Raw genomic sequence first — 16,143 nt, 5'->3', positions numbered from 1 at the left:
GCCTTCTCCACTCCTCCCCTACTCCCAGCTTAGATGTTTTATTACGGTATCAACCTTCTACCATCTCCACACTAAATGTTCAGGTCTACCCAAGATTGTATTGGTTGTAGCTAATTCCAAAGAGCAGAGCTTGTTTTTTCATATTTGGTAGAAGATAAATATATGAATATGCTTTTGAATCACTCACAGATGTGAAAAAGCACAGAAATGTCCATTATTCATTCTGGTTTTGTAATAGTGGTATTACCAATTCCCATTTTCAATTGGGTCTAATATTCCACACAATCGGCCAAAGCCAAGAGTTCTCTGAAATCAATATGATTCGTCTATCCTTGGAAAAGCTTCTTGGTGACTCCAGTCCCTAGAAAAGCAGTATCTTTCTCTCTTTCTTCATTAAACTTAATGATTTATTTGTAGGGAGATGAAATTAGATCTAACAACCCTCAACAGAACTTTATTATCTAGTTATGGCAACTTTAGAACTTACAAGCAGGACAAGACATTAGAGTTCATTATATGCAAGTACAATCACAATACATTGTTAGATTCAAAAATAAATGACCTATGCATGACCATATTGAAACATTATATTAAAAACTCACTAAATTGAATATGAAACACACGTTTAAAAAAGCAGCATAATGTTCGAAAAGTTGCCAGAAAATGCATTTAAGATATTCCAAGCTCGTTTTACTTTGTCAGTCTTACCCTCCTGTGGGTACTGTACAACACACAGAGTGGGAAAAGGTTATTGGCCATGTACTACACTTGGTTGACTAAAAGGTTCCTGCTGCTTTCTTCAACTGCTGTGGTTCATTTTACTGACAGCCTCCATCCATCTTCCTGGCAAGTACCAAATCCTGCCGTTTATGTGATGTACCTGGAGTAGCTCATACTAAGTAGCCCCTGTCTTGGATGCTTAATTAAAAACTTCAATTCTAGAAAGATCTTTCTACTATAGGTGAAATGACTATGCAAGGTGTTTTGCAACACTTTGTTGTTATATCAGATAGCATTTAATGTCCATTGTCCTCATTAGGTGCTTAGGGATTATACTCATTTACCATCAATGCTTATTCACAAAAAAAGCTTGTACTTCATAGCATCATCATCAGAAAGAGTTGCAAATATCTATGAAGATTCTTAATTTCTATAAAGTAGTATTGAATTTTTCAGATTTCACAATTTGTATGTACAAAGTGGCAATATTGTTTAAATTATTAAACTTATTCTTATAGCTGTGTTCTCTATCATTTTTTTGATCGTGACTTCATTTCAGTGCATGTGTGAGTGTGCGTATTTATTTTTAAGATCCTCAAGGTACTTTTGAACTACACTTTGCATAAGGGCAAAGTGACCTAGTAGAGAGAAGACTAGTCTGTGAGCGAGAACTGAATTGTTCCCATCCCTTCCAATAACTAAGGCAAACTACTCAACCTTTTTAATCCTCCCTATGATTAGCTACAGGTAAGAACATCTACATTCCCTACATTACCTAGTGAGGATACAGTAAGGTGCTTTGAAAATATTTTATAAAATACTGTACTATTTCACATTGGACTGATTTCTTTCACCCAAAAAATGAATATTCAACACATTTTTACCATTTGAATTGTGTGACTATTTCTTGATCAAATATTCATGTTTTCAGCATAAATAAGCCAAGGTCTTTATTAAACAAGGGAGGGAACTGCTTTTTTGAAAGCTAGGAAATAAACCTTCTGAAAATAGCAACTTGGAAGAGACATTTTGATGAAAAGCTGGACCAGTCCTAACAGGTTCAGTCACAATCCAGGCAGACATAACACATGAGCTCTTACCTGTCTTCCTTTATTCTTGCCAGCAAGGGCTCCAGCCATCCTAAAGTGCACTCACAGTGTGCATCGAGAAAAGTTATGACCTGCCCTTTTGAAGCAGCTGCTCCTCGAAGGCGGGCGCGTATCAACCCAGAGCGCTCTTCCATTCTAATAATTTTTACTGGCACTTCTAAATTTTTCACATAATTCTCTAATGTCAACTTGAGAAAATCTGTAACACGCAATAAGAATTTATAAGAAAGTTTTGAAACTGTTTTAAGACATAGCAGAGATACTACTGCCCATTTGGAAATTCAACACACAGGAACGGTGGCCAACTCCTGTCAACATTTTCTGCGTTAGGTGAAATAAAGATATAGAGATTTCATCAGTAAATTAATGTACAGTTCATTATGACTCTGTCACTTGGCTGACAAGGATAAGGATAAAATAGGAAGTTAATATACCAGACTCTAATTTGGAAATGGCCACATTAGCAAATGCAGACTCCTCAATTATAAGTTATTTTGTGTTTATCTGAACTAAAAGAAAAAAAATGACAAGTAGCCACAAAGTCACATACATGCTCAATAATATGATCAAGTTGGAAAAAAAAGAAAAACTTTGTGTGTGTGCGTGTGAAGAAGATTGACCCTGAGCTAATATCTGTTGCCAATCTTCCTCCTTTTGCTAGGGGAAGATTGTTGCTGAGCTAACAACTGAGCCAATCTTCCTCTATCTTATGTGAGATCCCACCACAGCATGGCTTGACAAGCGGTGCTAGGTCCATGCCTGGGATCCAAACCTGCAAACCCCGGGCTGCCGAAGTGGAGCATGCAAACTTAAGCATTACGCCACCCGGCTGGCCTCCAAAGAAACTCTTGTGAGAATCATTTTGGCTGATTTCTTCGGTTAGTAAGAGCCATGTGGAATCACGTGAGAAACTGAAAACTAGTTACTTGTTGCTAGAATTGGCATTGACTAGGTCTATTGATGAAAATTTGATAGGTGGTTTCAGGGTTAGTATAATTATAAGGAAACTATACATCATCGCCCAGCTATCTTTTTGACTATAATAAAGTTATTTTAATTTTAAAAATATATACAAGAAAAATATTTATACCTCTTTCACTGGCATCATCTACCAAGATGACCTCAGAGAGTAGATAGTGTGGGGAACGATTTATAACACTGTAAACAGTTCTAAGGAGTGTGCTCCATGCTTCATTATGAAACACAATGACTACACTTGTGTTTGGAAGTTCATCAGGGTAGACCTTTGTCTTGCATCTGGAAAAGAGGAAAGCAGAGGGATATGTTAAGAAATTCACTTTTCATTCTGATCATTGCAATAAAAAATAACCATAATAACATAACTTTAGACTTGAAAGCCCTTTCCTAAAAAAACATTTTATGATTATCCAAAATCATTTTCCTTTTTGTAAATGCTGTGAGTAATCACTAGGCATTTTGAAAATTAAATGTGCATAATTACTAATATTTTATTTTAACTCCTGCAGGAGTTAAATAAAGCAGCATGATTTCCACAAGTCTAAGAAAGCTAAAATTACACTCTGAGACTATCAATAGAAGACCAGGTACAACAGGGATGGATGAATTTGTTTAGTGGATATAATTTTATTCTTTGTTTAGAAAAAAACAATCATTGTATAACTCAAAAAGTCAGAAGAACATAAAAAGACATATGTCCACAGGGTTTTGAAGCATGTAAAACTCAGATTATTTTTCTTTTCTAAAATCTAGTCATGCCTGATTTCCATTCTGTTTGAAAATGCTATAAACCACGTCAACTTTGAAGGAAAGGTTCAGGGGTTAGGAAGCATTTTGCAGATTCTTAATTAGTGCTACATAATCAAACTCAGAGACAGGAAAGGGAATAGGCTACCAGTACTTCCCAAACTTTAACGTGCATAGCAGTCACCTAGGGATTTGTCAAAATGCAGCCTGAGATCCTGCATTTCTAAAAAAGTTCCAGGTGATTCAGATGCTGCTGGTCTTTGGAGCACACTGACTAGTAATGGCCCACACTAGAATCTTCTACATTTAGAACTTGATGTTGTGAGAAAAACTTTTATTTTTGCTTAAAAATCCAAAGAAGCCCAGACTTTACTTTTGAAGCAATCAATCTGAAAAGGTACATTTGGATAAACAATAGGCGTCGTGCTCTAGGTGGTCATCCCAGTTCAACCTGCAAATGGTCCTTACCCCATCAGCTTGTCAACATTCACACATTTCCGTCATGTAATTTTAAATCATCACGATTACAGAACATTAAAAAAATGTCACTGGGTACCCAGAGCAGGACAGGAAGTTGGTTCACTTTAGGTTATTTTCTCATGTAAAATATTCTGAAGAGCTAGAGAACTAAAGTCGTTCCATAAAATAAAATGAACCAGATACTTCTTGCCACTCATGAACAACCTTAAACATGACACAAAATTAGCATCATTAAAATTAGTCTCCTTCACAGGTAAGTGAAAAAAACCCAATAAAATGTGGGAGATGAAGGCATACAGTAAAACAAATACTGATTGTGTGCCTGTTGAGATTTTAATCATCTTTTAAAACCGTCTAAAGTATCTAATCTATTCAGGTAAGAATGTACAAATACCTGAACTATGACATTTTTTTCAGCATTTATTTATTTGAAAAACATTCACTAAGCATCCATACTTTTAAGATATTGTGTAGAGCCAGCCCTGATGGCCTAGTGGTTAAAGTTCGACACGCTCCACTTTGGTGGCCCAGGTTCAGTTCTCTGGCATGGAACTATACCACTTGTCTTAAGTAGCCATGCTGTGTTGGCGGCTCACATAGAAGAACTAGAAGGACCTACAATTAGAATATACTACTATGTACTGGGGATTTAGGGAGGAAAAAAAAAAAGAGGGGAACACTGGCAACAGATGCTAGCTCATGGAAAATCTTTCCCAGAGGAAAAAAAAAGAAAATTAACACATAGGAGGAAAAAGTAGAAAAGTAGCTTGATTCATAGTCATTTCTTCTCCTTCTTGTGGCAACATTCAAATGGTTTCCATATGCCTCATATTCTTTGACTTGCATCTCCAGTCAGCTCATCACTGAATGAACTTAGAAAGCCATTTTGATAATTTGGAAAGGTTCTTGCCAGTTTTCCTCAAACCTCCATTCTTCTGCCTCATCAAAACATCCCATCACCTTTACATGCTAAGCAAAAAGTATGGTGAAGATCATCATCATCATCAATAAAGAAGTAAAGTTGGAAAAACAGTCTGAAAACAGTCCAACAGTCAACAACTACTGGTTTAACCCATGGATAACAGTCTATGAAGCCAATTCAGTATCATTTGGAAAAAAAGGGATTTCTTTTAAATTAAAGTGTTTTGTATGTTACACTAAATGTCAACAAATAAAAAATGTTCAAGATATTAATTTAGATAAATCACTTCAAATACCACCCAAAAAGCAGATATTTAGATCCAGCTTCTTAAACTATTTCTATCATGCTTTATTTTTGTGGTTAAAAAAATTCACTCACACATGTTAATTTTAAATTCATTTTATGTGACAAAGTTATAATGAACTAATTTAGTATTAATGTAGCTATTATGTTTACTTAGAGAAAATTTCCACTCTGTCATTATTTAATGTAGCATAAAGATAAAATGTGGCTAATATTTTTATGAATTCTTCCTATGTAAACAGTTATTTAGCAAAGAAAACTTTGTATAATAATAAAATAATTTACAGAGTAATTCTTAAGCTTTACAAATTAATCACTTTCTATGTCAGCTTACCCCCAGTTATCTTAAGTGCATAAATATATATGAACAAGAGTTATTATTTTCATGGTTTCTAGTGGGTCTGTGATACACTGAATTGGTATCATTGGCTATATTTTATCAAAGTTATTGTTTCATCTCTAGTAATACACACCATGATTTTATGTACCATTGAGAAAGAAAAAAATGTTGTCAAATAAACTATAGCATAATGCTTCTTATCACTAGAATCTATTTAATATCTAACTAGAGCTTATAAAGCTTATTTGGACTTATTTGGACATAGATTTCTATCAATATTTTCATGCTTGCTTATGAATCAGTCAAACAAGTTTCTTGTTGCTTTGAAGTTCCCTTCATCTACTCTAAGGAGCTTTCTCCAGCTTTAGGTTGTGTTGCTTAACATATGAGAGGCATACATTTAGCACGTCTCAGTAACAAAATATAAAAGAGCCCCATCATCTGTGGGTATCTTCCTTGGTACTATGAAGGTGTGATCTTCAAACTTTAAGATGCACAGGAATTACGTCAGGGATGTTGATAAAATGCAGATTCTGATTCAGTAGATCTGGGATGGGCCCAAGGTTCTGCAACTCTAATAAGATCCCTGATGATGCTGACACTGCTGGTCCCTGGTTGACATGATAAGAAGCAAGCCTATATAAATCAGTCAGCTGTTGATTAACAGGAAAATACAGAATTGTAGTCATCGCTCGAACAATAAATATTGGCTTCATCATATGAACTATAATTCTTGCTGCTTTTTCCTTGCCTTTCTTTTCAGACAATAACGTTTTGTTCCAATACTGAATCATACTGTAATCTTTCTGAAGAAATGCTGAATGACAGTTAAACTCTGCATTTGTGGTGTGAACAGTGCACAAAACTTAGTTGAGCGTAACTATGTGAATAACTACGACCAAGTCCATACAAGCTTAAGAAATATTGCCTACATAACAACTATCAGCCGTAGACAATGATTGTAACTAACCACTGACTGTAAAATCCATCCTGATTTCAGACACATAAAATGTAAAATGTGTACATCTTAAAACAGGTGAATATAATAATTTTTTGTTCAGCCAAGAAAATGTACTTAAAGTGTTGTTTAGTTTTCTTCTTTTTAATGCCTTTAGTATCTAAGCTGGCAGAGTTTTTAGCTCAATGATTTTTCCAGAAATAATTAAAAACAAAACAAAACAAGAAACCTATATGAGGGAGGTGGGGGTAAATACTAAAATAAATGGATTGGACTTTTCTAATAATCTCTTCTCCCTGACATGGGGCAAACAACTTCTTCCTTGTGCTATTACAAGAGTAATTTCACCACTGTCCACCTCAGCTTTTATATCTTTTACGTAATAAGATTAAAGTAGGTAACCTCCAATGTGTAGTAGATATTGCTTGGTCTATACTGCAGAGTACAGCTCAGAATCTCCAAATGTTCGAGTTGGAAAGGACTTTCAATGTTGACTAATTCAAATGTTCACTTCTCAAATACAAGTGTCAAGTCACAAAGCTAGTGCAATACTCTATGTAATAAATAATAATTTCATATTTAATATTAGTAACAGTAATGATATCTTCCACACATTATATGATACATCAAACATTTTAGATGATATTGTTCGTGTCTGAAAAATTAGAAAAAAACATTAAATTATTTAAAAGTATGCCTTAATCATATACTCAAACATCTATCTTTAAACCAACTAGAAAAATAGCCTTTCCTTTAGGACCACTTCATTAAAATTAAGCACAGAAAATCTGTTTTCATTGAAATTATGTACATATGGACCAAATACTCTTTTGGCAATCTGTCTTATGAAGATATTACTTTTCTTTTATGTAAACATCTAAATGGGATTGGCAAAAGTTGACATTATTGTGGGAGCACAATGTGTATGTAATTAACTTTGACAGTAAAAGTGGCAGACTGCAATAGCAATTTTCATCAATTTTGAAGGAATATTTGATGCTCACTACTCAAATTAAGTTCCTGAAATTTAGTATTGCAGTAAAATTATAAGCTTTCTCATAGCAGCATTTCATATTTACACTATATTATGACATACTAAAATCTATAATACTTGAAAGGAAAGTGAAAGTTTATTTCCCTTTAATTCTGTAGTAATATACCTGTGGCTCTTAATCTTGGCTGCACATTAGAATCAGCCCATGAGATTGATGTGTGGGTTTCATCCACAGAGATTCTGATTTAGGTGTCTCAGGTGTGGCCTTGGGTAATGGGATTTAAAAAAAAAGGAGAAAATCTCCCTTGGGGACTTGAAAGTGCAGTCAAAGTTGAGAACTGTTACTTAAAGTTATTAACAGAAACATTGATTTAAAAAATATATTTATATATGTAAAACCCTCTTTTTGCTCACATCATTTTAAAATAAGATGCATAATGTTAATATCCCTTTTCGTGTTTATATTGGATGAAATTTATAGGACACTATTTACTGTAATTGTAAGCACTGGAGTCAGAAAGTCTTCTTCATTTCATTTATAATCTCTTCTGTCATCTGGATGTACACTAATGTTGGTCCAGTCTTCTGTGTATCACCTGTTGATTTATAAATATATGAGAACTAAATCCAGCTGCTCTTCTTTGGACAGAATATGGTGGTAGAATCACGTTTCCAATGTCTGAAACGTGGAAATACAGTGAGATAGTATATCTATTGACCATCTTTCCTCTTGGCTATGCACACGTTATGGGAACACAGACTGTTACAATTTGATTTTATTCTTTTCAAAACCATATTGATATTTTCAGATAAGCTACTGAACACAACATGCCACATCAAAGAAAGAAAAATTGACTATAAGATGAGAATGTGAAATCACAAAGGATGCATAATTACACAGTGGTTTAGTGAGACACAATCCATTTAGGACTCCAAACAGTGACTGCCAACGTTGTAGTTTGCATGACCTCTTGGATCGCCGCTCAGCGCGTCAGTGGTTACCTTTTACCGCCTCAATCAAAGAAGATTAATAAAGGTAATTAAAAATAAAGACTTACCAGTCCTCTATATTATTCTTATTTTTAAGATCTATGGGAATTGCACTGAACCCTGCAGAATTATGTGTGGTTTCTAGGTTTCCCAACCGTTAACATTCATATCCACAGAGAGAAATTTCATCACTTTCCAATGCACCCATGCAAAGAAAACTTGGGCAACAGGAAAGTGATTCTTTCATAATAATTGAACAGCTTGGGGCCTCAAGTAAAATGAAGCACTTAATTTTGTATGGGTTTCTATATGTTGATTTACATTTACATTGAATTCTTAAAAAGAATAAGGAAGGATAATCTTATTTATCTCTGCCACTCCAGAATGTAGCATTCTGCATGTCACAAAACAATAAGGGGTTGACGTGTGAAGACTTCAACGAGGCAGACTATTGTATGAGTTATCAGATCAACTTCCTAATCATAGCTCTGCATTGTTATAATTTGAATTAGAGGTGGAGAAATACCAGTTTTTCTACATTTTTTTCATATCTTCAGTTGTTATTGTTTTTCAAGTTTCTAGAGCCAGGGCAAATAAATAAATAAGCTAGGGATAAGAAAGGGAAAGAATATAAGAAAATTGGTCTGCAAGTCATTCCGTTATAACAGATTCTCCTCAAACATAGGTAACGTCATTCCTATTTGGACACATAAGAGCAAGCTCTGTGTCTGGAAAACTTAGGTTTATCTCCCAATTTTGCCACTTTGGATCTGTGAACAAACTCTCTAAGTTTCAGTTTTGTCATCTCTTAAATCAGAGTAAAACTGCTGCTATATCTATATTACAGGACTTTTGAGGAAAACAAATTATATTATAAAGGAATTATATGAACACAATTTAATATTACACTGTTCTTATATTATGAAGCACTGTATCAAATATTATAGACAAGGTTTCCATAATTATTTGGGTCAGTCTTGCTGCTGATAGGATTCTGACCATTGCCATGTTCTAAGAACTTGTTTTATCCTTAGTTCTTGTGGCTGACCTTCCATTTTATTCCTTACTTCCAATGCAGTTTCAATAATAGATCTGGTATCTAGACCATCCTTGCTTGAGAACTGCTTTACTTGTTTGTCTTGTATAGCAGTGTAGAATAAAGTTGCTATCTCTTTCCCTTTTAGTCCTTCTAAATCATTTATTGCCCTAATCTGACATTTCTCTGCCTGGCTGTGGCTGCCTGCTATTAAATCTTCCTGTTTACTTACCTTAATCTATGTTTATTATTTCCTGCTGGAAGAACTCAGAAGATGGTCTTCTGCCTGTCTGCCGAGATCTCTGCTTCTTGCCTGTTCTTGCACACACATGAGCTAAATATCTACCAACGTGTGCTCATTCCTATTAACCAAGCTGGAATTGCCTCCCACTACTTGCTTCACCCTATGAGTCGGTCTGATTATCAAATCTTGCATTCCTCAGCCAGGCTAGGCCATCTCCTCCAGCAGTTAAGCCTTGATTTAATAAACATCATAATAAGAAAGCCAGTACTAAGTGGTGAACATTTATTTAACTCTTAATTATGTAGCAGACATTGTACTATATGTTTTATATGGATCCTCTCATTTGACCCCGAGAACTGAAACCTCCTCCAACCACATAGGTTAACTATCAGAACTATGATAAGGCTATAAACTCATAAATAGCTTCAATGCATGCTTCAAGAACTTCCAGAAAATAAATTTATTCAAAAAATTAATTGCTCAAACAATCCCTTCTAAGGAGAATAGGTTGCTCAGCTGTCTTCTCGGGATGATATATGTCTAAACTAGACAAACTGGTTGTTTATTGATTGATCTCCAGACTCTCTCCTCATTATGTCCATGGACCCTAAACTATTACATCACATACTTGACCCATCTCAATAAGATTCCTGCACTGAAGACCAATCTTAAACCACTTAAGCCCAGACCCCCAATCTCTATAAATATCCACCTTGTCTTCCTCTTTCCAAGACTGTTAGGACTGTCTGTCACGGTGGTAGTTATTCTGTTGGTCTTCTGTGGAGTGAGCAGTTGACAATCCTTATTATTATATCATCATATTCCTTATGAACTAGTTATATTGTTACTCCCACTTGATAGCAATAAAGAAAGAACCTAATGTTCAGATCAGTTAGGTAACTTGCTTCTAAGTGAAGCAGCTGGGTTTCAAATCCTGGAAATCTGACTTCAGAAGCGGCTATTCTACCTCTTTCCTGATAGGATAAGGTCCTTTCTCATTTAGGGAAGAAAGTGTCTTTGTTAGGGAGAATTTCTAGAAGAGGCACTCAGGGAAGCAGGCATGAGCCTGAAGGCATACATCTCCAGGAAACAAAGGAAATCATAACTGCTTTGAATGAGATGAGGGGAGCCATTGCTTTGTTCCAGGAGGGTGGGGGCTTGAGGTGGGAAAGGCTAAAAATATGAATAAAAATGGACTGGGGAGAGACGATGAGCCAGTAAAATGATGAGAGGCTAAAGTGGCCAGAAGACTTTCCTCAGTGATGTGATAGCTGGCGGATACTTTAAAGATGAGTTATGTCCAAAGTTCTTATTTGAACACAGTGGTATAATGCAACCCCTCTCCCCTCCTATTGTCCACTAAATTTACCCTAGTCACCAATGCACTGCATTAGTGGTTACATGAGTATGTCTCTAATTTGAGAAAGAAGCCAGGTTTAGTATCTGGACTGCACAATGAGGAACAGAGAAATCAGTCAGGAAAGCAGTCACGAAATAGTAAGTCCACCAGGGAACTGAATAAATCTTGAGAAGGGCTCTGGACTTCCACAGATAATTCTTTTGGGGTTTAAGCTGACCTTATCTTGACTTTAACAGACCGGGTAGACTCAGTTGACATCTGGTTTATATTAAAAAATAAAACTTATCATAGACCTAATTTCTACCAAATAAATGGCAATCATATACTTCCATTGGAGTTACTTTCATGATGTCAATAGTTAATAAACAGTACTTTTTTCAAGACATAAAAATGAGTAATGTACAGGCAAGTTTTATATTCTTTCTATTGCGAAGAACTCTCTTGAATTTTGGAAATGAACTATAATTCAACTCTACAGCTAAAAATAAAGAATACCATTCAAGTAAGTGCTGCGGCCTTTGCTGTTTTGGAACATGAATTTATGAGGTTGTTCTTTTTGTGTGACCTCTGTATATAACTCTTTCATGCTATCGAAAGTACTTAACAATGAGCTGTCTAAACTAAATGTTTATTGAATGTGATTAACTATAATTAAAGTGACTTTGCAACAAAATTACTCACTATTGCCATTAATAAGTTAAAATTCTTACATTTGTTACTGAATATAACTCTGATGTTTATATCAAAAGGCCTGCAATCTGGACCAGGCTTTGCTTCCGCTCCCATTTATGGCCTTATCCAAGTCAACTGATCACCCTGAGCCTGACATTTTTCACCTTTCTGAGATAATGAAACCACTATCCACTCAGATTCAAAGCCAGAAATTTTGATGTTGACACATGATGATGATGATGTTGACATCATGAGTCACCAAATCCTGATGATTCCTCCCTCAGTATCTTTCTTACCTTTCTCTGCTACCGTGTCCTCTCCATAGATCATAACCTCTCCTTTAAGTCACTGCATACATACGAAGTCGACATGGTGCATTTGTGGAACTTTTTTAATCTCAGAAGCATAACCTCCTCACTGCAGACTAAAATGCAGATCCAAACAGCCACTTCTTTATTCACATGTTCTTGATGGCTCTTCCTGGCTTAAGGCTAAACTCTAAAGTCTTCTCCAGATCTGGCTCAGCCCCACTCACGTTACCATCTCCTCTCATTATGGCATTTAACTCTTCAGCAATATCGAACATCTCAAAGTTCATTCAGGAAACAAAGCTCTCTCATGTCTTTCTCTCGAATTCCTTGCACTGGAATGCTTTCTTTCTGGAAGAACTCAGACATATTGTTCAAGGCAGGACTTAAGTCACAACTCCTTTACAAAATCATGTTTTCCCCAGGGATATTCAACTGGTCACTCTCCTAAATTCCTAGTATGTTTTATATATTTAGTCCCCTTTCCTTCTCATATAAATCTGTTGTTAGGTAATTCAACACATTGAGAGAATTGAGTCATTCTGAAGTGTGTGGAAAATTCCCTGTCATACTGTAGCTACTGTTTTCAAGAAAAGATCTGAAAAGTTCCCTGGAAGGATCGCTTTCCTCTTAGTAGTCTTCTAATGCGACAGTCCAGCTACAGAATTCTTTGAATGTAAAATATTTATTTGGTCATTAAACACTTGAGATTTATATATATACTAAAAAAATATGTCGGTTATGAATTGTACATTCTTGAGGGAAGATGGAGTTATAGATAATGAAAGAAAGTTCAATCAGTCAAGCAAAGCTCTGCATCCAGAGTAAATTGTGAGAGATGGCGCTTCAGAATAAAAGTCTGTGTCAAGAACAGCCTGGTGTTGGCAAGAGGTGAAAGCATTGTCACCGAGAGCCTGGCAACAAGCAAAATGAACGTATACTAACAGAGAAATTAGTGATATTTGTGGTACCTAGTATCAGGTAACAGGGACCTAATCCAGGGGATGAATTCAGAAACAGAACACCACAGTCCCTGAAAAGTCAGAGAAAGAAAAGAATTCACTCATGAAGAAACTAGGGTTCTGCTTTTATTGGATCAAAGATATTGACACACAAGTATAGGAAACACACTCAGTTCATGGATCATGGTACAACATGGGAAGCAGACCTTATAATCAAAGTGGGAACTGAAAGAGATACACAGAATCAAGCAAGATGTAAAACGGGCTTGTTGAACTAGAATGAGGGCCACACAGCCTATACTGCCCTTTGTGTGATTAGAAAAATGTGCCGCTTCTGGACAGTGGAGTCATGCCACCACAACTTAAAAGCAAATTAGGTTTTCGTACCCTCTTTTTCTATGTGTTTGTCGTTGTTGTTGTTGTTGTTTTTGCTTATCTCCCACGTATGAGTGAAATCATATGGTATCTGGCTTTCTCTGACCTATTTTGCTAGCATAACGTGCTCAAGGTCTATTTTGTCTTTTAATGTAAAATTTAAATACAATGAAATGCACAAATCTTGAGTGTACATTTCCTAAGCTTTGATAAATGCATGCACATATATAACCTAAACTGTCAAGATATAAAAATTATCATAACTGTAGAAAATTTCTTTGCATGGAATTTTTGCCCCCAAGTCAACCATTTGCTTTTTTTAACCATACACTTTTTTTGCCGTGATATATACTATGTGCTCTTTTGTATAAGACATTTCATTCTCTGTCTCTCTCTTTACATACACACAAACACACACACAATTAAAAAGCAATGTAAGCTCTTTTTCTCTAAAAATAACCTGAAGAACAATCTTATTACAGAGCATTTTCTGAATTGTATTGAATAACTCAAGTCAAAGCAATCTCCGTATATCAACTCTTCCCTTCCCATCATTAACACCTCATAAATGCCCGAGCCTCAATTGTTATTGCTAAATGTAACATAAAATATCATGCTTCAGTGACTGCAAGCAATATCAAAATGTCAAATATATCTATCCTTAATTTCAATGGAATGTTAGTTAAGAGCAGCCATTACTATTGAAGAATGAGAATCCTGGGTGATAAATACATTTATGTAATAAGATAATTTCCAAATGATTTACCAGAAATGAAGTAACGAGTTCTGGCAAAGTAGATCAGCTATTCATCTACAATTACAGAGTGAAGAGAAAGAGTGAATATAATGACTGGAAAACAGTTTTGGTACCTGTCCAGCATCCTTTGCATGTTGCTGATATCTGTCATATTGAGCTGTCTAAAACATGGTGTGTGTTTACTTACTTTCATTATTAAAAAAATTCAGATCTGTATTCTATTAAAAAAAGACAAAAATAAATTGAATATCAGTATAATTTGTTTTTCCTTTAAATCACATTTAAGATTTAAGAACACCTTATTAAATATCTAAAGGTAGATACTTTTATAGTTTTATAAGCTAAAGAAATTCTAGACATTATCTTCAAATAAACTAACCAAGAGTTATAATTTTCAATTTAAAAACAAATCAGATCTTTAAACCCAATATTTCTCCTCTGCTTCACATTAGCTCTGGACTATACCTGGAAAAATCTCCTAATTTTGTCTTATTTATGATTTATTTAATTAACATGCTCTTTTCCTTTTTCCTTTGTCCTTAAATCCTTTGGAATAAAATAGAACTTAAAAAAAAAAAAACCTATTTGCCTCTCTCTTCAGTTCACCCCCATAGCCCCAACCACTTCAATCCAGCCTACCCCATGCACTCACACTTGCTGACCCAGTCCCAGCTTGAAGAGGTAACATATGTGCACCAAATATTTTCCTTAATTTCTCTTCCTGAGAGATTACCACGTGGGGTAAATTTAGCTTCTATTTCCTCATTGTAACTCCTATTTCATTAGTTTCCAGATGGCTTAGACTCCTGGTACCAGCATTGGAATTTACTCCATGGGACAGTTAACCCAATTTCCGTTGTAGAGAATTAAATCCATAGAGACATCCAGCACCATGACAGAAGGAGGAGAGACGGAAGCTGGCAAAAGAGGAGGCAGAAATGACTGATAATGGGTCTAGGACATACTAAAGAACCAAGACCCTGAAGAAACTGTGCTTCTTGCCACCACAAGCAAAGTCATGTATAAGTGTATATTTCCTACTCCTTGTTTTACATTATATTTATAATTGTATCCACAGAATCACAGAGAAGGAAGGAGCCTTACAGACCATCTAATACGTTTAATTTCATGGATAGGGGAACCACATCACAAAGAAAACAACCTGACAAGAGTATCACAAATACCTGTTGGCTGTGCTGTAACCAGAAACTAGGTCTTTGAACTCCCTGGACAGTGACCTTACCTCTTCAGTGTGTCCAGGAGCTACTGGGGGAAATGTCCCCACAAAATACAAATACTTTACATATTTGACCTCTTATGAAGCATATAGCAACAGATTAAAAACATAACTGGCCAGGTAAAATTTCATTCAGTGGTTTATTGAAAATCATTTTAGTGAGTAATAAAATAGAAGGTGCATTATTTTTTTTCCAGTTTTGTATAGTCTATACTTACTGGTTTTCTTTTTTGTGTGTGTGAGGAAGCTTGGCCCTAAGCTAACATCTCTGCCAATCTTCCTCTGTTTTATGTAGGATACCACCACAGCATGGCTAGAGGAGCAGTGCTATGTCTGCACCCAGGATTGGAAACTGCGAACCCTGGGCCACTGAAATGGAGCACGAAAACTTAACCACTATGCCACCGGGCTGGCCCCCTTATCTGGTTTTCTTATTATTAATGCTTCTTTATCTTTCAGGATGATGGTTGTTTAATATATACATTTTCATTGAGACAAAATAGTACTGATGAGGAAATGCAGTGAAATGTTTCAAAAACCCTTCTCATTGACCAATAAATTTTTTTTTTATTGCAGTAACATTGGCTTATAACATTATATAAGTTTCAGGTGTACACAATTACATTTCAGTTCCTGTGTGGATTACATCAT

At 35.5% G+C, this 16,143-nt stretch overlaps 1 protein-coding gene across 3 annotated transcripts in view; it reads right to left on the bottom strand.

The window, feature by feature from the left end:
• The window catches only part of GALNT13 (polypeptide N-acetylgalactosaminyltransferase 13), a 465,368-nt gene that overhangs the window by 182,698 nt on the left and 266,527 nt on the right, over window positions 1-16,143 (bottom strand). For all 3 annotated transcript variants that reach the window (XM_046657834.1, XM_046657833.1, XM_046657835.1), the window contains 2 exons: window positions 2,920-3,086; window positions 1,821-2,028 (listed from right to left, as the gene is read on the bottom strand). In XM_046657834.1, coding sequence (XP_046513790.1) covers window positions 1,821-2,028; window positions 2,920-3,086 — 375 coding nt within the window. The remainder of the gene's footprint in view (window positions 1-1,820; window positions 2,029-2,919; window positions 3,087-16,143) is intronic.

This window comes from Equus quagga, chromosome 4 (assembly GCF_021613505.1).
Source record: "Equus quagga isolate Etosha38 chromosome 4, UCLA_HA_Equagga_1.0, whole genome shotgun sequence".
In the NCBI taxonomy this organism is placed as follows: domain Eukaryota; kingdom Metazoa; phylum Chordata; class Mammalia; order Perissodactyla; family Equidae; genus Equus; species Equus quagga.
This window is presented reverse-complemented; position numbering and strand designations above follow the sequence as displayed.